Source organism: Lepisma saccharinum, chromosome 1 (genome assembly GCF_977018435.1).
Source record: "Lepisma saccharinum chromosome 1, izLepSacc3.1, whole genome shotgun sequence".
NCBI lineage: Eukaryota > Metazoa > Arthropoda > Insecta > Zygentoma > Lepismatidae > Lepisma > Lepisma saccharinum.
The window spans coordinates 96,411,877-96,436,376 of record NC_139229.1 but is presented as its reverse complement, the minus strand read 5'-3'; the positions used below and the strand labels follow the sequence as shown (position 1 = coordinate 96,436,376).

General features: G+C 36.3%; 1 protein-coding gene across 1 annotated transcript in view; it reads right to left on the bottom strand.

Annotated features, from left to right (window-relative positions):
- Positions 1 to 1,354: 1,354 nt before the first annotated feature.
- The window catches only part of ProRS-m (prolyl-tRNA synthetase 2-like protein, mitochondrial), a 34,666-nt gene continuing 11,520 nt past the window's right edge, over positions 1,355 to 24,500 (bottom strand). The window contains exons 4-7 of the mRNA XM_083118827.1: positions 23,005 to 23,266; positions 17,968 to 18,152; positions 11,029 to 11,244; positions 1,355 to 1,692 (exon numbers count right to left, since the gene is read on the bottom strand). Coding sequence (XP_082974953.1) covers positions 1,387 to 1,692; positions 11,029 to 11,244; positions 17,968 to 18,152; positions 23,005 to 23,266 — 969 coding nt within the window. The 3' untranslated portion in view covers positions 1,355 to 1,386. The remainder of the gene's footprint in view (positions 1,693 to 11,028; positions 11,245 to 17,967; positions 18,153 to 23,004; positions 23,267 to 24,500) is intronic.

Below are 24,500 nucleotides of genomic sequence, written 5' to 3'. Positions count from 1 at the left end.
CAGTTTACTTGTACCAGCTGATATAGGCATATTGGTGCATCACTAAAATGACAGATAATTCGACACTTCTACAAATAACTGCAACTGAGTGCTCAAATCCACCATTTTGTTATTATTTTTGTGCAAAAATAATGGTGGATTTACACTTGTGTAAATCATGTAGTACCATGTTATTGTAAATTTCAAAATATGCACTTGGCTTTTCCAAACAACAACCCATTCGTCACTTGGTTACATACCATAATTAAGAACACAAATACTGTCTGTCTTCATAGAATGTGCATCATTTTTATAATGGACTAGAAAATTTCATATATGCATCTTATTGGTATCAGTTAAAAAAAAATAATGTACATGGGGAAGTCAGTAAATAAGTCACAAACTGATATACTCGAATAGCTGAAAATAGTAGTGTCATTAGGTGGCAGAAGAATCCAACTTGATGATATTCAGTTAGCAGTCGCTAGATAGCACACACGCATAGGCAGCTCAGTTTAAAAATGGCGACCGTGCTCGAGGACTGTACGTAGAGATGGTATGGGTGGAGGAGATGATTCGAGCTGACAGGCGAGTGACGATACACAGTATAGCAACTGCAATACGGTGTTCTCATGTTTTAGCCTACAGCATGATGCATGATGGTTTAAATTTCTGAAAAGTGTGTGCAAGATGGAGACAAGATAGATTAATAGAGGCACATAATTTTGGTAAATAAAAAAAGCAAAATGTCAGTACAAAATCAGAGTCAATTTCATGTTCAAAAGCAGTAAATAAAATAAAATTTCGTTGTTATAGTGGTGAAAAATTGGATGAAAAGTGGTATATAAAAATACATTTTGGTTTGAAAATTGTCAATATAATCCTAAATTTGATTTAAAAACTGCACTTATTACGCAAAATAAACATAATCCTTCTAATAGGACATTTATGTAGTTATCAGAGTATTAAGTTCATTTCTGTGTAAAGGAGTCCATTTTTGCTGCTATTAACAGCAGAATTAATCAATTTTCCGTGAATTGTATAAGTCACAGGATAATTTAGACCTCAGAAGGTGTTGTGTCAGTAAATAAAACCTAAATTTCGTGTTTAAGAGTTTATTTCGCATTTTGCAGTTCATTTCGCATTATTTCGTGACAAAACATGGTAGCAAAATGCATCTCACACCTTTCAAAAACATGAAAAATTAACACTACAATGTGTTTTTTGACATTCTTTTTGGTTAAAAACAAAATATACATGCTCCTATAGATTAATAACACATTCATGCAATGATTCTAAAAGTACCAAAGCTTCAAGGATATAAAACATACTTAATTTTACATTATTTATTTATTTTTACAAAATGTACAAAATCATTTTAAGATAAATATACAAATTTGACATGCACTACAGTTCTGTCTTGTGATCCTTGCATTTGTCTATTATGTACCTCACAGTATCACTATACGACAGGTCTGTCCGTCCATTTTCAGAAGTATCATGTACTTCAAGCAATGGTACAGATGATAACATTTTCTTTCCTATGACAACAATTAAAGGATAACCAGTTTTCTTTGCATCTCGCATTCTCTTTCCTATTGTTAATTGATTTCTATCATCAATGATGATATCATTGTTGAAGCCTGGAATGGCATTTAATTCCTTATACAAGTCAGTGCTGAAAGTCGTTGCTCCACTTTCTTTACTTCCTTCCTGAAAGAAGAATAAAATAAATTATTTTGCTCACTCAGCTGTAGAATTTGCATGACGGCTATGGCTGTTCAATGAATTTGAACTTTTTTTCCCTGGTTTTCTGGCAAAAAGCATGCGATTCAGAAAGAAAATTTCATGCTGAATTTGCATCTGTTGCTAGTTATCAATCAAGTACTTTTTTGATAAAAATATATAACTTTTTTTTTTTAATATTTCGAGGTTTCTTTTAATAATCGTGTTTTCTGTACCACGTGTATCATTAAATCAGAATAATAAACATGTCATTAAATAATTTTTGCACTGTTGTGAAGTGAAATTTTAAAATCTGCAGCAATATGGTAGTGTTGGCCGTCTATATTAGAATCTATTGCATAGTTATTCATGCTGTTCCTGGTAGAGCCACGTATTTAAAGTTCTCAAGGAAGGCCACTCCAGCACAAGGAATTCATGGCTTGTAATTCAATCTTGAATTTATTAATAAATTACATGTTTTTAAGTCACATTTCAAAATGTGTAGCTTTATCTTAGTAGGATTCATGATTTGTCTTAGGACATATTTGCAAAAAAATATGCTAGCTCCTGAATTATTTTTAGTTTTGTCTACCCCTGGCTACGATATATGCACTCATATCCTGACAATTGCATATTCAAGTAAGTAATATTTTCTTGTTGGATGAAGGAGGTATTTTGCTTAACCAACAGCAGCAACCTGTGAACATAGGATATTGTTTTACTGCTATTGCAAGATCCTGGGGAAATTAATCCATCAGCAGTATCTCATTTCATGGTAAGTCCTTAGCACTTCCTCTATCTTGTATATAGACCTTAAGACTTGCCATGATTTCCAAGAAAACAAAGAATATCCATGAAATATTTCTAGGCTTCCATTAGTTTCTCCTTCAAAACTGCTTCAATTTATAATCATTTATGATATGTTTGATTGGTTGAATTCATTTAAGCGTTGTTTTTCTCCCACTTTTGACTAATCACAATGATATGATGAACGGGTACTCACAAAGAACATGCTCAGGCCGGGGTTCGAACCCGGGATCCTTTGCAACATAGCATGCTGTGCTAACCACTACACCAAGGAGATCGGCTCAATTCATCATCATTTATGGGTTCTCAAATTTGATGTTTTATAAATACCCCTTCTCCACTTCTGCATCATTATTTTTTACATTCTTTTTCCCTGCTAAGTTGTCCACATTTTCTTCAATTACTTTAATTCCTAAGATAACAAGCAACACTACAAGGTGTTTCCGGTTATGGCTGTGTTCAAAGTTAAAATGAAATATTGTGTTGTTTCAAGTAATATATTCACACCTGAATCTGGGTGGAGGAACATTCTACAGTGGTTCGGATCCAACTTTAATCTGTAGGTCCAGTCCCAATAAGAATAAAGTCGACTTAAACTAACAAAACTTCACACCTGAATCCTTCGCCACATCACCAAAAATAAGTGTTAAACCAAGCGGAGTCGAATTTCCTGCACAAAGCAGTTCCTAGCTTCCGGTGTCAAAAATATATCTGACACCATCACATAGTTTGTAGTGTCTGATAGGTACTATAAAAGTACATTGCTATCAAATAAGAGCAAACAGATGTTCTGTTTCGTTTTTAACTGTGAAACATATATATATAAAAAAAGCTTGACATTATCCTTTCTTCATAGGTGAAAATTAGGACTGAGCCGATACTGATGCCGATACTCTCACCGACTTCCACAGATACCAATATTGATACTTGAAAATTGTAATAAATAAAAGTTCTTCACAATATAGATTAATATTAGTGTTTAAGTATTCCATTCTACTTTTATGCATCATTTCACCAAGATTTTTGCTTTAAATATTTGAGAATTACATCATAATATTAAATTACATGTTACGGTAACACACAGTTTGTTCACATAAAACTGGTGCAAAATGAAGAAACTTCGAATTTTGCATAATTTCCTGGATAATTAGACTCCTTGAAAGTGTCTTGCAGCTTATTTGCGGTGCCTGTGAAAGACCAATATGCTGGAAAAGTGGTATCGGTAAATGAATTCCAACTGATACTTTCTGATATCAATAAAGATACATCAGCATCGGTATCAGCTCAGCCCTAATGAAAATAAAAACAAAACACCTGTGATGAATATACGTACATCATAATACAGTGAAACCTCGATTTTACGTTTCTCAGGGGACCAAGCTGTAAAAACTTAAAATGCATAATTTTATAACATTTTGCTATGACTGGACCATTAAGAATGAATATATAAAGCAGGAAAATGTAAAATCCACTATATTCATGAATGTCATGATTTTGAAGGACCTGAACTTAAGAGAATTCACGTATAATGCCTGGTGCTAACAACTCACACATAATTCTTATAATTCAATTAATTCCCGGTCACTGAACACCCTGTTATTCCAATTCTCCATATCTTTTCTATCTCTTAAGTATTCATGCTTTCCATAAAATTTGTGGTTACTACAACACCAATCTACATTTTGGAACATTAGGGGGATGATTTTTTTCAATTGATTCTGAACTAGAAACTCTCTAGTAAAATGTGTATAAAAATTAGATTTTTTTAAGAAATGGAAAATTCCATATACAGTAATACATACAAGAGATCAAACATGGTTTAAATGACTTCACTGCCTTATTTGTAGCTTTCCTGATATCCTCAAGCAACAAAAGACAACATCAGAACAGAAGATGGGACAAATAGTTACATTTGCTAACAATGCAGCCAATTGCTCACAGTTGTGAAGAAGAAAAAAAAAGCAGAAACCATAATTGAGGGGTTTAGAGAATTTCATGAAAATTGAGTTACATGTGTAACTTAAAAATGTGAAGTATCAACATGTCAGTGCTAGAAGTGCTATCCCTGGTTTCTGCTGGAAGAGGAAGAGGTCACCGACGCCGTGGAGATGTTCCTGGAAGCCCTGCATGCTGTAATATCCATTTTGGTTCGACAGCGAACTTATCCTTACATTGAAAAACAAAAATCTGGCCTGGAACTTGTGGAATCAGTACCCGAATGAACATACCCACAAAACGTTTAGTGATATTTGAAGACATTCAAAATATTTACTCAAAACAAGTTATACTGAATATGTAAATAACATAACAGCAGAGTGCGTTGCTGAACCGAAGAAGTTCTACTCGTTATGAAATTCGAGAAAACAGAATCCTCGTGTGCCTATGGAAATTGTAAATAATTCTGACACCGCTGTTGGAAATGAAAGAGCACAACTTTTTAACACCTTTTTTCATGAAAATTTCTCCTCAGAGACAGTTTCCGAACCTCTTCCTCATGTTAAGTCTGTTATAACTTGACAAGTTTAAAAACAAGATGCTGCAATCCATGGTTTGCGCACCTCGCATCACATTTCCCCACCCCATTGTCTGCGGCGACGTTCGTTCGCAGTGTTGCAAACCTGGAGGGAGAGGAATCGTCTGAGAATTTTCAACGAAATTTGAATGTGAAAGACATGAATTAGTATCCCCTCACCTACGCTACCTATTGATTACGCTAAATTCTAAATACATTTTGATATTTTCCCTTTAAACCTTAAATGAATTAAGTTATATTAGGGATATTTCTTACCAGCACAAGAAATGTATGAAATAAAACGATAGAAAAATGAAAAATATATAAACGATAGAACTGGGCTCACCTTCTAAATGTTTTTCAGTTCTCCTTCTTCAGTTTCACTCTCCCACTCATCCGAGTCTGTGTCTAACGATGAATCTGTGTCCGTGTCTGAATCGGCTTCACCAAGTCTAATTATCAGTTCATCTACACGCTCGTCCATAAGTCCATCTCTTTCAAAGTAAGAATCTTCAATTTTTTTTCACGTGTTCACAACATTTAATCCATTTCTGTACAGAATATTCACTAAATAATTTTCCCAGCAAATCTATCTTTGCGTCCAGTGAATCCGAAATGAATTCCCTTGCCTTACCCTTGATTTCCCCCCCCCCCCCACAAGTTCAATGGGATTTAAGTCTGCGTGGTAAGGCGGAAGTCGTATTATGGTGTGTCCCGCGTTTCTAAATTTCGTGTCAATCGCATACTGTTTCACATAAGGTACACTTTGAATTTTTAAGTACAATTTCCTTTTGTTTACTGTTCACAATGCTTTCACTCTATTCTCCGCATCGATTTCAGTTTCGTTTGCAGGTTTGTCTGTCGCTGAGAGCCACTGTACCATGAAAATCGTCATATTTGTTTTAGCTTAATTTTGCTAAGTTGGCACCACTGGTACTCTCAACGCCAGACCAGTGAGTAGAAGAGTGGTGGGGAGGATGACGTAATAGGAAGTGCTCCACAGCGATCTGCGCATATCTGGACTTAACTTGTCAGGCTATAGTTCCCACACTCTCTCCTCGGTTAAAACCTCCCCTCAAGAAGTCAAATCTCTCCTCCTCTCTTTGCCGTTACGCCGATGAAATTCCGACAATTTTCCTTCACAACGCTGCTACCCTCTGTGTCTCTTACTAAACAAGTGTTTTTATGCAGGTGTGTTTCCTGAACCCTTTCAAACATGCAAATGTTGTACCGATCTATATCTGGAGACAAACATTCTGTACAGTCTTATCAACCAATCTCTCTTTTGTCACCTCTCTCTATCATCTGTGAGAAAATAATCAAAGACAGGTTGCTGAAGTTCACATCTCCCCTTATAAATACTGCTCAGCATGGTTTTCTTCTGGCAGCTCTTGCTTGACCAATCTATCGGTATTACTTTCTCATGCTACTCAGTCTATCTCAAAGAATTCCCAGCTTGACGTTATATATTTGGACATTTCAAATGCTTTCGATAAAATTAACCATACTCTCCTTTTTCATAAATTACAATCCAGATTTCACATCCATGGTAAACTTCTATCTTTGCTAACAGACTATCTGCATGCACGAGAGCAGCGTGTTATCCTCTCTGACTCCTCTTCCAACTTTCTACCCATCCTGTCAGGTGTCCCCCAGGGGAGTGTCTTAGGCCCACTTTTGTTCCTTCTTTACATGGATGACCTGTCCGACAGACTGTCTTCTCTTCCCATAAATGTACTTCTCTTTGCCGATGACTGTAAACTCTTCAAAGAAATTTCATTGGAACATGATTCACTGATCCTACAACAAGCTCTTACAGAACTACTTGTGTGGTGTCGCCAGTGAAAACTTGAATTGAATCCTCAGAAAAGCTCCTGACTCACCATTTCCTTAAAAAGAACAAACTGATCTCTCTTTATACTCTCGAAAATTGTCCCATCAAAAATGTTTCCTCTCAAAAAGATCTTGGTGTTATCATCGATGAAAAGTTAAACTTCAATGATCACATTACATATACTATTAAACGAGACATGCGTCACCTTGGTATTCTGTACAGGTTCCCTGAAATCCAAAACCAATCAGCCATTAGCATATTTTTCAAATCCTTTATCTTTCCCATTCTTGAATACTGCTCCCCCATCTGGACTATGGCTTCTAAAACTAATCTTTCCAGGATTGATTCTGTCCTCAGCTTTTCTCTCACAATTGCTCGCCATAGAATTCCTTCTCTCAGACACCTCCATAAAACAGATATTATGTCTATTTTGAAGATCCAGTCGCCACACACTCGTCACGAACTAGCAGACATGAAATTTTTGCATAAAATCATGAATGGAAAAATTAAAACTGAATTCCTTGTCAACCAATTTCATCTACGAGTACCTACACAGCCAACCCGCAACGTAAAGCTCTTTCACATTCCCGATACAAGGCTCTCTCTCCTACAGCGGTCTCTTTACTATAGGCTCCCCCAGTTATATAATAACCTGCCTGTAAATACTGATATTTTCTTGTCAGAACACAGTTTCCGACAATCGCTAAGAACGTACATGTAACAATTCCTTTTTTTTTCGTCTGCCATCTTGTATTGTCTTCTTTTGTTGTTGTTATTTTTATTTTTATTATTTTTATTTTCTTCTTGTTGCTACAGTTTCGGTATAAAATGGTCTTTCAGTACTGTATCTGAAACTTTAAATAAATAAGTATCTCCTAAGTTTCAAATTCTAGCTCATATAGGCATCACTATATTTGTGTTCGAACAGCTAAACATATTACTAGTTATTTAAATGTGCCTTTTTTTTCTTTCTTTCAAAAAACTGTCTTCAATGGAGTTAAGGCACTTGTGCCCTGAACCCCTCAATTAACTTGCAATAATTCCTACATAATTCTCAGAATTTGAGTGTGGTCACTAACTCCTTTCAACCTGCACTTTGGGGTTGGGGAACTAACTTACGGATAAACTATATGAAAATGCCCATATGTATGTGTAGCATACTAACCACTCTCATGAAAATTGTTTAAATAAGACAAAAAAGTGAGGATTAACAACAAACCGGCAACACCATGTGGGTTGTTGCTTCTCTGACATCTATTCTCTTTTCTCGGTAGAAGACATTTTCAATATTTCCCATTGGCACAGGAACTGTCAAGGCATTATCGTATTGAAGAACATAAGAGGTTGAACCAAATGTGGTTTTACCTTTAGCAGACGGAGCCTCGTGCATTTGTGGAATTTTTAGCAAAGGTGAAATCTATACATTGTACCTCCCAACGATGAAAGTTTAAGGAAGAGGCCACCACACTGGACCAAAGTAAATGAAGTAAATGAAAACATGTAGTATGTAGCAGCTGTTCATTTCTACAACCATGTAAAGTAAGTTGTGTTGAAAATAAGCTGATACTTCTTGTGGGGAATTAATAACAATGTACAAAGAAAGCAGTGTTGCCAGCCTATGGAAAATTCCGGAAAATTGCTTCTAGCATCAGCACTGAATGCTGGAGGGACCAAATTTGGAGCAAAGCATGACAGAAGACCACTCTTTGAGGAAATGTAATGCCCGTGCCCCAATTTTGAAGAAAAAAATGAGCAAAATTTTAAAAAAAACTTAATTTTCAGAAAATTTTGAAAATTGGACATTTCCTGCAGGACCCCAAGTATCACATGTTGTGAACATGTCCGTTTGTTTTCATTATTGTATATAAGAGTAAAACATATAATCAAAAAGCAGTGGTTGAAGAGTAAGAGCCCATTTATAAATTATATCCCGTAATACTCAGAGGTAAAAATCGATATTTTCAAGCTCACATTGCTAATAATAGTAACAATGGATGTTTGTTTCGTGATTCCAGTATGTCATACCATAATGTATATGCAAGTGAACAAAAAAGACGGAACTGAAATATTATGTGTAGTTTTGAAGAAATGGCACGTTAATTGCTGTCATGGAGTGGTGGTACAGTCTTGCCAGCTGTCCTCTCAAGGTTAATTGGCTAGCAGAAGTTATTATAACAAGTATGTGAATAGTGTTACGTACCCAATTGGTCTGATGCACGTGAGTGATTACAAATTTTAGAGATGGCGGCATGAGACGTGCAAGACAGAAGATTGCTGTAATATGACACTTAAAAAAAACATTTTAAAACCCAGTGGGTTTTTCATTAACTTTGGTATTTCAATGATTTCTGAAATGAAGGAACATCATAGAGGCGTATACTAATGAAGATTGTATTTTACATTCTTAGAATGCGATCACGACTGTCATTTATAATTCGAGATTAATTTTGCTATCAAAAATGCACAACACTTGTAATATAGAAATGAAGTAGAACGAAATATCCGAGCTCAGTACACCAATACAAATGTTTAATCTTTATTAAGAAATTACATAGGCCTATATTAAGCTGTAGATTCAGCAGGTACTTTAGACAAAAGATTCCAATATGTATGTTGAACAGCAACGTATTTGTTTGCTCAATACTGAATACATTCGTTACTGCAGTTTGTATACGAAATAGCATACATGATTACTACATTATTACAATAACACAACTATTATGTTCTATGTATGAAAAAAAACAAATCTACTATCAGGGAATACTATGTATACTATCTATGCTATTGCAAGTTTATTATGCTTGTGACTGAAGATAATAGTACACACCTGCAATTGATCTCTTTATGCTTCTGACAAAAGTCGTAATGTATCCATTATTGCAACATCTGCTAATATCAATTTGAACATACAAACTTGCTATCCACAGAGGTAACCAGGAAATCATAAGAGAATAAAGGATAAAAAATAAACTACTATGGTTTAGCAGTTTGTTGTAGTCTGCTAGTTGGTGTGCCAGGCAGCAAAGTGCAGTGGGTAGGTTGAGCGGCAATTACAAATGTGAATTATATTACACGTATTCACATTTTATTTATAAAAGCTTGACAAAACACGAAAAAAAACAACAATTAAACCCTGAAAAAACCCAATTAAACAAAAAAAAACCGATTAAACCCCAAAAAAAAACTATTAAATACAGGTGGGTTGGGTTTTTCACACCCTGTGTAATATACATGAATGACAGTGTAAATAAGCACCAAAGTAAATTAGGAAGATGAACAATAAAAGAATACGGTATAAGATAATAAAGAAAAGATAAAAAGATAATAAATTAATATAAATGCTTGTGAAATGAAACATGTACTCATATGCAAATAGATAAGAAATTTTAAAAAGTGAAAGTACCAATATAAATTTGTGTCTTGTAACAAATCTTGGATTTGTTGGATTACTTTGTGGAAGTTTTGATTAGACCAGTGGCGGTGCATTTCAATCCTTTGGCACCAAGTCTAGACTTTGTCATATTTATTAGTGGCGGCATTTTCTAATCGATGCCCCAAGGAGGGTTACTAGTTGGACTTGATATTAGTATTGGGAAAATAAAAGGTAAAATTTTCTGGGATTCAGTGGAAAGTTGATACGAATAGGACAATTAATAAAGGAAAAGATTCTTGATATAAGAAGATAAGTTCGAGAAGGAAGTCCAAGTCCAGATCTAAAAGAAAGTCCGAGTCCAAATCCAGATTCAGAAGAAAGGTCTGAGTCCAAGGCCAAAAGGAAGTCTGCACAAGTGTATAAAGGGAGAATAAAAGATCAATTATGAATGTGAAAGTGACAGCAAACATATAAGAACTGGAATCAAGAAGAAAGCAATTGAAATTTATTTAAAAGTTCGATTACTTCTATATGAATACATTCTCATGTAGTCTGAACTATAATTTTCATGTAAAGAGATAAGATATAATATAATCTTATTAACTGTCTCCATTGGAAGGCTAGCTGTCTGGTTTCCTTTCTAAAAAGAACCCTACCCCCTGAAGATAATTTGCTGTCGTATAATATAAAGATTTGCACCCAAAATACAGGTGGCATAATTAAGTGGCACTAACAACGTGGAGCCTTACATGAACAGACATTGCACTAGTATGCAGAAAAAAATGTTACATTACCTACCTTAGGCTGGATAATGCATACAGAGTACGGTGCAATAGCTAACGGCCATCGAATTTCATCCTGTTCTGCTAAGACTTCTATCGAAGCAGCCAAGAGCCTAGTGATTCCTATTCCGTAACAACCCATATGGACTGCTTCAGGCTTCCCTTGGACTGAGAGGAACTGTGCTTTCAGCGGGGCAGAGTACTTGGTCCCAAGCAGGAATGTATGGCCCACCTAAAATATTAATTCACAAAATAAGCAAGCTTCACAAATATTCGCACAGGAGATAAAAAACAACATGGGCAGGTCAAACTAATTTTCAGTTCTTTTCAATATGTTTATGTTTCCTGGTTCATGAACAGAATTTCACAAATTCAAGAATTCAGATTCAACTGGCAGAAACACAAGAGATTTCATTTCATTTATTAATTCAATGCACAATGGAAGAACCGGTTAAGTTGAACACAAAATATGTACACTATAAATACAAAGTTAAAGTAAGTAAAAAAAATAATAATAATGGAACAATTGTGAATGTCCACACATGCCATGAAGGCATGTGGGGGTGATGTGCATGTATAGAGCTCCACATATTCTTGATCTCAGCCATTCTTTTGGGATGATGTGATCAGTTCATGCCTGGCTGCCTTTACTCCCCAGGTACCCATTTATAAGACGTTATGCAAATCTCACAGCTGCGCAGAAATAGGGAAATGACTGGAAAAATACCTGGTCCAGATTACCTGCCCGGGATTCGATCCTGGGTCTTTCACCTGGTAGCCAAGAGCACTACCGACTGAGAAAGTATGTAACAAATTATTTCAATACAGCTACCATTTATATAGTTTATTTTCTTCTAGTGCATTATTAATAATATAATTCATTTGGTGTGGATTAAACAAGAAAAGAACTTGAAGATTTACAGGTATTTGTAACATAAAAATAAGAAGTTTATAAATTGGAAGGTGACTTCCTATTATTGTTTGTAATAACCATTATTTCTTTCTCAATAACTGAAACTAATATCTGATAAAACTTGTGCATAAGGAAGGCTTGGTACCACAAGCATAAGGATTCGAGTCTTTAATTATGTTTATTTTTGTTTTAATAATAAAAACAATAATAATAACAATAAATAGATTCTCTCAAGCGATTGACCAGGTGAGTTCTGGAAACGTTTCCAAGCTTTGGAGAGCTAATGTCACTCTCATCTTCAGCGTACAGATGAGGCCAGAACTCACCTGGTCACTCATTAGCCCAAGAGAGTATATTCATCATTCTTCACCAGGAAAGCTTCAAGACTTATTTATAATTATTATTGTACTTATTATTAATACCTGGATAATAATAATAATAATAGAAGAAGAAATCTGTTCACTGGTGTTTCCAGTGACGTGCGGTGACGTCGACACTTGTGGTAGCAATCAGTGGCGTGCCCAAGGGAGGTTGGTGTCGGTCATTAACACCCTCTCCCCTTTACGGCCCAGTATTCCTTAAAAAAATGAACGTCAAAGAAAAGAAAATATTGCAAAATGAGGAAGGACTACTAAAAAAAGTACACGTAACTCCCACCCCCTTTCGAAAATCCAAAACAAGTTGATTTGACTACTAAGCCAGAGATCCCAGGTTTGAACCCCGATATGGGCATGGGTGTTCTTTGTGTGTCCCCCTTCATCAATTTTATCCCATCATCTTCACGATTAGCCAAAAGTGGCGGAAAAGCGAAGTAAAACAAATCAAACAATTAATCAATTATATGATTTGGTTATTGTAACTTAGCGTCGCTGACACATTTGGTTAGTCACGAATGATACGATACAATTAATGGACACACACACACAAATAACTCCCATGCCGAGGTCGGTGTTCGAACCCGGAACTCTTTGGTGTCTTGTCGTGTAGTGATAACCACTCCCCCGTCGTTGGTTGATTTTATGTTTTAAGTCCACTTTATGCACATAAAGGCTAATCGGGACTGGACCTAGAGTATAAAGCGGGATCCGAACCACTATGTGCCTCCACCGGGTACCGATCCAGGACCACTTGCACTCCCCACAGACGTTGGCCGACAACAAAGATGAGTGGAAAGCTCTAACTATTCAGATACATGCATATCGGTAAAGCAAACTGCATTTTTCCTCGGTGGTGATTTTCAATTGGATTTTTGAAACACCATCTTTGTACATGATTAACGTTCCTTTTTTGCTTGTCTTCTTTCAAAAAATTTGCATTGCTTGATTTCCCTAATTTCCCCATCTCACGATCTCTTTACTGAAGGATCCGGGCTCGAGCCCTGGCCTGTGCATGAGTGTTTTTTTTTTTTGTTTTTTTTTTTTTGTAACCACTTTTCATCCGTTTAGTTTAATCAATGTTCATCGTCATAGCAGAAGTTAGGTAAAGTGTAAGAGCAACGCTAAAAAAAGGGAAAAAATACAAATAATTTCCTCCCAGTGCATCTGCAGGGCACTGTGAAATCAGGAGTCCAGAGTTCTCTGTTTATGATTGTCCCTCGTGACTTCCATAAGCTCATTAGCTACTTATCACAATTAAATCTATACAGCTAGAAAAAGTGAAGGCTGGCAAAAAATCAATATATTACAGGGGATAAACAGGTAACAAAACACACTTTTTTGTAGTTTCTTCGACAATATTCATTTGGCTTTTTGAGTTCTGGGATACATTTTTATTCCAAATTATTTCATTATTCACTGCAGAGTACAACACATAAGAACAAGAAAGCACACTGATCTTGGGTTCAAATCCCGACCTGAATTGTTCTTTGTGATGTCGCTTCATCAATTTCATCATATCATCACTCATCCTCATTTTCGTGATAACCATATGTGGCAGAAATGCGAAGTAAAATAAACCAAACCAACAACAACAATTGGAACGTTCTCTGGTCAAAATTAATATATCCATATTTATGACTGTTTAGCTTACCCATTTTTTTTATTGGAGGCCAAAATATTATTATTCGGTAACGTGTCTGACTACCATGCTAAAGGTCCCGGGTTCGATCCCCGGCCGGTTCAAATCCGGGAACTTTTCTAACATTGGAAGCGGCCCTGGCGCCCACCCAGTGTTGAATAACATGGGTACCTGGGGGAAACCCTGGGGGGTAAAGGCGGTCAGGGGCGTGATGCTAATCACATCACACCCACTCACGACCGGATCAAGAAAGCATGGGGCATTACCCCCACACCCCCTATATGCCTTCATGGCATGGTGCTATGCACAGGGGAGCACTTTACCTTTTTTTAAATTTAAATAAAACACTACTAAAACAAGAGCAAGAGAGAGCGTAAGCAAATATTTGTTATATAATCATATGTATTCCATATTAAAAAAAAAGAAACCATAACATTTTTGTCTGCACATTATACAAGTACGTTCCCATTTCATAAACAAATAAAACTACATCCCATATTATACATACATATTGTACAATGTGTAAAAAATTGCGGTGTAAATACAGAGATCATAAGTAGTGCAGAAAATTTTCCCCTGAGTTCTTTAGAGGATTTACAAAGGAATCCTATAGAGATAGACTGGAGGACCTGAAAGCATGTGCTTTCAACCATTGGAGCAGAAGAAGAGGGAGCAAGGGATGTAGAAAAATTCTGCTTCCCTTCGGGCGGCTGTCTCTACCTGGAACTCGTGAGGCGGAGGAAAAGCCAGCTACGGTATCCAGCTGTGCCTGCTGATGACCTCGAGGGACGAGAAGCACGTGGAAAAAAAGTGTTTCATATGAACTGTGGCTTCAAGTCAATAAATATTGTGATTTGAAAAAAAATTAGACATGAGATTGATTGATATATCTCTGCTAGACTAGCTACTCCTCAGTGCACGTTACTGGGTGTTGTTTCATTCAAACACATATGTAAACATAAATCGGGAGAACGTCAAGAGTATGAGTATAAAATTTTTTCTAGAGTATGAGCAGAGCATATAGAAGAGAAAGTGTGCGCACTTCGGTTTCTTCCCGTAAGCGAAGTGAATAGAGCGGTGCCCCACTGAAACACTGGCAGCACCCTCGCTTGCGACGACCGTCTTCTCCTTGATGTGCGGCCACGCTTTATGTAGAGCATTGTATTTTGTTGTGCTAGAATAACATTGTGTACTTTTATTAATGACAACGTTGTTACATTATTCAGTTTAGTGTCGTTAGATTTGTGATTGATCCGTTGTGACTCGTTTGTGTTGTGTTCAATGCATTATTATTGTGTTTGAGACAGCAGTGAGCGAAAACTACAAGATAGCTACGTGTTTCGTGCCCGGCTGTAGATCTGGATATGACCGCTGTTCTTCAGGTAGTAGACATTTTTTAGGTCACCTAAAGACAGTAATGGTTTCTTAAAATAGGAGAGCACATCCCTAGAAAAGATAAAAAACTAAGTCATAATTGCTTTGTGTGTGATATTCATTTTTCCACTGACCTTTTAGTGAAAGTGGATTCGTTCATAGTGGATGGCGAAACAGTAGAAATTCCACGACAAAGGTGGAAATTAAAACAGAAGCAGTTCCTCATATATTTCCTAATCTGCCCAAATACCTCTCTAAGACAGTTAAGAAGCGAAAATCTCCCATGAAAAGTCAATCCTTGCGGACAGATGATAATGAAGTAAGTACTCGTCGCAATGTATCATTAAGCTTATCAGTAGAGGATGATTTGCTTCACACTGCGGATGCTAGCAATACTAAAGAAAAACTTAAGAATCAGAAACGCAATTTAATTAGAACGCAGAATAAACTAAAGGTCGCACAGGTATAAATTTTCTTGAAAAAGGCGTTAAACATGCTAAATTAAAGACAACAGTCACACAGTCAAAACAGTTCGCGTCTCTTAGCAAAAATAAAAAAAATGTAATTGATACAATCTTAAAGAAATGCCAACTGAAAAGTAACACAGGAATGAGATACAGTTCTGAGTTTATACTGGAATCTCTTCTTTTAAAAATTAAGTCCCCCAAGGGGTATAGACACTGTTTGCATCACGATTTGCTACCTTTGCCTTCTGAAGCTCACTTGAGAAAATTGCTGAAGGGTCTTAAATGTCCTTATGGCGTAAATTCCCATGCCATCGACACTATAACACATTTTTTTAGTGAAAAGAATGAGAATGAGCGTAGCGGAATGCTGATTTTTGATGAAGTTAAACTTAGAGAAGCAATTCAGCTTAACTCGAATTCCTTAAAAATAGACAGCTTTGTTGATTTGGGAAATCTTACTCCAGACGAAAGCAAGAATCAATTAGCAAATCATGCTCTAGTTTTTATGTGTGTTCCTTTTATGTATAATTGAATTCAACCCATAGCAGTATATGCTAGTAGGAATGCCACCCCTGGTGATATTCTCACAAAAATACTTATCCAGATAATCATACATTTGGAGAAAGCAGGGATCAGAATTATAGGTTTTACATCTGACGGAAGCCAATCTAACAAAAAGTTCTGAAAATGCTTAGGAATTTCCGGAAACAGAAACAATCTTAAGTGCTATATACCCAATCCAGCTGACTCTAGTAGAAAGCTTTGGGCATTTTCAGACGCACCACATTTGGATCCTAATTCATTCCAACGAATGAATGTAAGACTCGCATTCCAGCTGTTCAGCAGATCTGTGGCTAATGGAATAGAATTTTATCGGAGTATTAATGCAGAGGGGTTAGAAGGCAGTGAAACAACGGAAAATTTCACAAGTGACCTAAACTGCCTGGTTGACGCATTAAATTAATTCACTCCTGCACAGGCACTATATAAAGGATCAGAAGCACATACAACTTTAATAAAATGGAATGCTGTCCCTTAGAGATAATCGAAATTCCTTCGCTTCAGAAAAAATGCTCGAGTCCTTAAGAGTGACTTTAGAAAGTACTTTAGAAGTGTCCGAATATTTGTGGAAGAACAATTACAAGTACGTTTTGACAGGAAAATTTAATCAAGATCCCCTAGAATGCCATTTTGGTATATTGCGGTCGTTACTTGTGATGATCATCCCTCTACTGTGGATTTTCTGCACTTACATATGCTGCAATCAATTTACGTACCAGCAAAACTTGCTTTATTTTCGGGCGGAAACTGTGAATACAGGACTGAATCTCCTCTGACGTCTTTTGTTAATCAAATGCGAACTCTGGCAAGAGCAACCGAAAATAAAAATCTTTCGGTGAAGAAGCAAGCTGAAAATAAAATAAGGGAAAACATTTCCATTGTTGAAGATGAAATTCAAATACCGAACTGGGAAAACAACATACCAAACTTAAGTGAACAACGTGTTGGTAAAGAATACTTGGTTTATCATTTGGCAGGATACATAGTGCGGTATATTTCAAAAGTGAAAAGTCCAAGACTATGGTTAGGGCGACGGCTATAAATACCTTATCTATGCATCGAAAAGCGTTTATGATGTGCTCTTACGAGTGGAAGAAGTTGTTGCAGAAAAATTATCATGTGCTAATAGTTTATGGGGTCATATATCTTTTGAGTGTTTGGACAATTTAAATATAATTGCTGTAAAAACTTCACAATTAGGATGCTGTGAAGATCATGTGCTGCGTACGCTACCTAAACTCGTATTTCACTATCTGAAATGTCGATTTTTCTTCCGCACCAAGTAGATAAGAAATAAATTAAGTGCCTCGAAGACAGCAAAAATCATCTCGGAAATTCTCCAAACTATCCAGCTGCTGAGCTCTTCTCCAAACGTAAGTAACATGCATGTTTGTTTCTTATGTAGTTAGTTATGTAAGCAACGCGAGCATCTTCCGTGCCGTCTCAAACGTCACCACTGCCATCTAGGCGGTGGACCACGGCAACTCAGGGAGTGCGCACACTATTCCTTCTATATGCTCTGGTATGAGTATAAAATTTTTTCTATGAACAAGACAGATTCTGTGAATGAAAGAGAAAACACTTTCTTTTATATTTTAGAGGAAAGAATATGTATTTTTCTAACCTCGATCCCATGTTTCTGAACCAAATTGCTGCTTCCACATTCTGGGCAAACGCTACTCTCCATAACACTTGTGTTGCTTCCACAACCACATGCGTTGCACAACTGCAGTTCATCATCACCAATTTCAGCTGGATAGTGATATTCATGTGATACAGTTCCACCTATTGTACCAGTGTCTCCAATCACTATAAGATATAATTTATCACACAATTAATGCACAGACACACATGTTTGCGGTAAACAAAAACTAAAAATTTCAGTACAAAATTGAACTGAATTTCAGGTTCAATTTCTGTATATAAAATGATATTTCGGTGTAATTATGGTGAATAAAATCTCAAATATTATTTTAATATTTGTTCAATTATAGAGCACAACAGACCAAGCCCAATGATAGTACTCTATTTACATTGACATGGGCATATTAGCTGATAGAGATAAGAGTGTCAATTACTATCCCATACCTACTACTAATACACTAGACTCTCGCTAATCCGGCCCTCAATAGTCCGCCCTCTCAGTAGTCCGGTCCACATCCGGCCTTTAGTCACTCAAGCAGAAATGACGCACACAACAATGAATTATCATGTTCAACAATGTTGTTAGTTAAAAATGTTAAACAATGCTATACATACGTACAGTATTTGAAATTGTGACTTTCTTACAGTAAATTTCAGTACATACTATGCTTCTAAAAGGAAACACGTTACGCTTGACCTCAAGCAGAAACTCGAAATTTTAGATTAGTTGAACCAAGGCTCTTCACAGAAAGCCATTGCTATTGAGTACGGTGTTGGACGAGCAACTATTTATGACATCAAGAAGAAAGAAGAAGTTATTCGACAGTACGCATCCCAAATGGATAGCGAGTTGGGGAAACGGAAGGTTATGCGAAAGAGTGACAATGAAGAACTGGACATGGCTGTTTATAAATGGTTCATACAGCAACGAAGTAAAGGAATTCCAGTCAGTGGCTCGATAATAAAGGAAAAAACGGTTGCATTTAACAAACAATTTGGTGGCAGTAACTTGTTCGCAGCAAGCGAGAGTTGGCTATCAAATTGGAAAAAAACGACATGGCGTGCGGCAGCTGACAGTCACCGCGGAAAGTCGCTCAGCTGACGAAAAATATGCAGAAGAGTTTGTAAAGAAGATACGGAAGATAGCAGAGGAAGAACATTTAACAGCAGATGCCTTGTACAACGCTTTACCTCTTTTATAAGATGCTTCCTTCAAAAACATTAGCTGCCAAGAACGAGAAGGAAGCTCGTGGGAACAAACAACAGTAAACAGCATGTAACCATAATGGCATGTTGTAATGCAAATGGGAGTCATAAACTACCGCTCATGGTGATTGGGAAATCCCAAAATCCACGTTGTTTTCAACACAGCGACAGAAATACAATACCAGTGCAATATTGTGCCCAGAAGAAAGCCTGGATGGACAGAGAAATATTCTCTCGGTGGTTCCACCAAACATTTGTACCAGCTGTGAGAAAAGAAGTGAAGAAGAAAAAAACTTCCACTGAAAGCCATCCTCATAACTGACAATGCTACCAGTCATCCTTCTGATGTGACTCTAAAGTCCGATGGTATAGAAGCACTCTTTCTTCCACCAAATGTGACAGCCCTGATACAGCCCATGGACCAAGGGATTTTGGAATCAATTAAACGTCATTATCGACATGCACTTCTTGTTTCCTTGCTGAACGAATATGAAAACGACTACCGAAGTTATGTTGAAGATGTGGAAAGCAATCAACTTTCGTGACGTTGTTTTCCAAACAGCAGAAGCATGGGATAAAAGTGGAGAATGCAACCACAATGAAGAGCTGGAGAAAAGTGTGGCCATGCATTGATGCAGAGTTGGAGTCAGTACTGAGCGACAGCGATGAGCCAGTCAATTCGGAATCATCAATTGCTGACAATATGTACATAGATATGTTACTGAAGCTTCCGGGAGGAGGAGAAATTGATGAAGAGGATATTGCTAAGTGGCTGAATGAGGAAAACTGTGAGATAGACCAAACTTTAACAGATGAAGAAATAATCAAAAGCGTGCAGGAAAGTACTAATGTTGAAAGTGATGAAGAAGAGGACACAGGAGGGGAGACCATGATGATTTCTCACACTGCTGGTGCGGAAGCTGCAGACATCTTCCTGGAGTACATTATGCAACAACCAGATACATGCAATACCGATGTAATGCTTGTAAAGCGTTTGCGTGATAAAGCATGCCGCCGTCGCGTATCATCATTGCGACAACTAAAAATTCGTGACATGTTTCATAGTGAGTGATACTACTGTATATGTACACACTGATCGACTAAATTTTCTATGTAAATGAATGTACAGTGTCTTTGGATTTAATAAAGTACAGCCTGTATAGTCCCTGTGTGTTTAAACTACATAGTAGTACATAATTTCCGACCCTCTCAATAATCCGGCACTTCCGCTAATCCGGCACCCATATGTGCAAGGAATGGCCAGATTAGCGAGAGTCTAGTGTATAGTGACCACTTTTGAAAATCTGAGCTCAAACCCAAGTTCAATATACCCCTGTGTCATTTTTGTATGGTTGCGCACCTGGTTCATTTGGCTGCCAGATAAACTTCAGGTTTCAAGGTGATTTTTCCAAATAATAAAGATTTTAAGTCCACTTTATGCACAGCAAAGCTAATCGAGACTGGACCTACAGTTTAAATGAGCAATGTGCCTCCACTAGGTATCGAACCCAGGACCCCTTGATTACCAGGTGATGACGTTACCACTACACCATCAGAAAGGCCCCATTATATCTTGTATATAATGTGCGTACATTTCAGGTTCAAGAAATGGCTTTCTTTGTTGTAGACTGTTGCAATGCCGATCAAGAGCGAATTACATCATCCCTGTTCAATGAGTCATCTGTTGCTATGTGGACCAAGAGGAGAATACCATGTTGCGTATACAATGAGTAACCAACCCACGTCACCTCTCCCTTTCCCTCTTCACTGTGTTTAGCATTCTAAAGCTTTTACTTCTGTAACCACCTTGTTTAGTCTTTAATAGAAGAAAGTGAGATCAAAATTATGTTATGGATTTCCAATTATTTCTCGCCCGACAAATACCGCTGATACATATCCTGTTTGACGGGAGGTGGATGCTCGAATTCTGCCAGAACGCACGGCACTGCTTTTCTCCGTGTCACAATATTCCACTTTTATAGTGTTTTCCCCTTTAAATTAGTATTACTAAAGGAATCCAACCTGGTAATTTGTATTTGCACCTGTTGATATATACGTGTTATACGCAGTGACATAGTAAAAACGTGCATAGTTCTAGTGATGGCTGTCCGAACTATTCCTTGCATAATGTGCATAAGTTTTGGGGCAAAAATTATGAAAAAAAGTACACATTATACATGAGTAAATATGGTAATCATTTATAATTTCATTTTGTCTATTTTACTTCGCTTTTCTGTCACTTTTGGCTAATTGTGAAGATGAGAATGAGTGATGATATGATGATAGAACTGAAAACCCATGGCCAGGCTGGGATTTGAACATGGGACCTCTGGCATCGTAGGAAGCTGTTCTAACCTCTCCACCAGGGAGACTGGCTAAATATATGGAAATAATCGCTGAAATATGTAAAAAATACGTAATATGCATATTCTTTCTCATTTCTGTTATTTTTAAGTTTGTGGAAATAAAAATTTAATTATATGAAATTAAATTCTTAATATTATTATATTTTAACAAGTTATCTAGAAATAATGAAATTGTAATGTGCTAAACATTGGAAAATTCATAAACTGACAACATGAAAGACAACAGTTTTGTGTACAGTGTGGTCAGATATGCATTCAAATGAGTACAATGTAGAGGAATATTCTCATTGAATGTACAAAATGGTTTGTCAGGCAAAAATAAAATGTACAGTTAATGTAACAATACATAATTTCGAAAAGAAATAGAAAGTGCTTCTATTTGTGTACATATTATGTCAATGTGTCACAGTGAACCACTAAATACATTTTGACAGATTATTATTATTATTTTTTGAGAAATCAAAGTTTGAATGTTTCTCCCACAATGAAAAATCAGACAGATGGCCCAAAGAGCAAATTGTATTTTAAAAAAATGTATAAAAATGGGAAATATGTAATACACCTCAAAATAAGTGAAAATATGTAACTTGAGATTCACATTTATGGTTCACCGACATTTGTAATTTTTGCTTGGCTACATATGAACGAAAAAATATGTTACTAGGGCCCGGGACTTAATGTCCTATAAAACTTTAAAATATGTATGTAATTATGTTATAAAAGTGGAAAAATATTTCAGAAAAATTCAGAAGTATCCCCAGTAAAGCCAAAAATATGCACAACAGTACTTTCGAATGCCTCAATATATGGGATGTAAGTATCTTCCAGGGAAGATCGACTATGATGGGGGTGGGGTATTAAATGAAGTCAGAATCCCTTTAACCATATAATGTAGTGGGAAAATACTGACAATATATTGTGAGGTTCACTGCAATTATCCAAAATGTTATTTGCTATTATGTCAGATTTACACCTTTGTGTAAAGTAAAGCATAATTGGCAGTTCGCTATAAAAAAGGGGTATTTTTGTTCTGTACTAGTTGGTAAGAAGAAGACATCTGCTTTAATTTCTTCGTTCGTAATTTCCTTATCCTGCCATCGATAATATGAACTATCCGTTGCGCTAAAGGTATGAATTATAAAATAAAAATTAATAAATTTTAAAATAACAGATTATATGCAAGACAATTACGAAATTATACAGAAATATGTCTTATTATGAGAAAATTGAAGAAATATGTTGTAAAAACACAAAACTGGTAAAATATGTCAAAATATGCCTTATCAAGTTTGTCTATTTTGAATGATTTTCATCAGATATGTAAAGATCTCACCCCAGTATCCGACCCAATGGCAAATAAAAAATATGTTATAACATAAAGTCCTGGGCCCTAGTAATTACATACAACACAAAAATCTTATGTGCTCAATGAGAAGTGCACTTACCTTTCACATATTTTACGCCAAGAATACCAAATATCTTGTCATATGACCTACAAACCAGATCATACGTAGACTTTGCATTTTCAATGGATGAATCGAATGTATAAAGGTCCTTCATTAAAAATTCCTTTCCTCGCAGCAAACCAAATCGAGGCCTCATTTCGTCCCTGAATTTCCAAGTGATCTGGTAAAACTGCAGTGGAAGCTGCTTGTATGAAATGGGTGAGACTGATGCTATGAGGTCTGTTATTGCTTCTTCATGCGTCTGAAAGAGACAATGATGAAAATGTATTTTTAAGACATGCAAAAATAAAATTACATAATTTTTCTTGTATGTACGCATTACTTGCATTTACAGTTCTTACAAGAATATAAATACAATTTTTGACGTAATGCTCGGGAGTACCATGCTCTCTTCATCAGACATTTGTTCTTAGTTTCATTAATGTTACTGTTATGAATGCATGATGAAAGGAGCATGTGTACTCCCAAAATGTTACATCATTGTGTTTATATGCTTGTAAGAATTATACACTAAAGGAAAATAAAATCACATAATCTGAACATACTATTATCCATTGTTTGAACTGAAAAAGTGGACTCCCTTTGCCAAAATTCTACATTTCTAACTTAGTTTCTAGTCGGGAGAAAAGGTCCTTCTCTAAAAGAGCAACCTGCTAAAACGTATGTGCTGGGAAGAGTCATTAGGAGCTTAGGAATGATTAGAAAGTATGTATAAATTCAATGTACAGAGATTTCTATTAAAAATGACTGTTCAAAGTACATAAATGCAAAGAAGTAGTAGTTCTTTGAAAAAATTACCAAACATTGATTAGAATAAAAAAAGTTGTTACTACATACCTTATTAACATAAAAAAACAACATAAAATGCCAAACATAACCTTTATTTTGTTGATAGCAGAAGCAGAGGCATCTCCTGAAAGCATGCTGTGCATGCGTCAATTGTGGGAAAAAGGACAGCTTGCTCTGCGACGACATTAATGAGCATTTCTACATTCTAATCCTTCATATAGGAGAAGTATTTATTTTACACGAGAGCGCTCAACTAAGCTTATATTACATTTCTTGGATCTGAAGTGCAAGAAAGTAATAATTTTTTACCACAAATGAAGCATGCCTCACTTCAGATCCAAGAAATGTAATATAAGCTTAGTTGAGCGCTCTCGTGTAAAATAAATACTTCTCCTATATGAAGGATTAGAATGTAGAAATGCTCATTAATGTCGTTGCAGAACAAGCTGTCCTTTTTCCCACAATTGACGCATGCGTTCAGGAGACGCCTCTGGTTGATATTCCTAATCTTTGGATCAGGAATGCACACGACATGGCTAAAAAGATTTAAAAATGACTTCAAATGGATTAAAAGGTATAAAATCGAATCTCACAATCATGTTAGTGTACTGGGTAGCAATTTCTTCCTTTAACCATGAAATAGTCATGTCAGTACTGAAGGAGGATCAAGATTGATCCAAAGATTA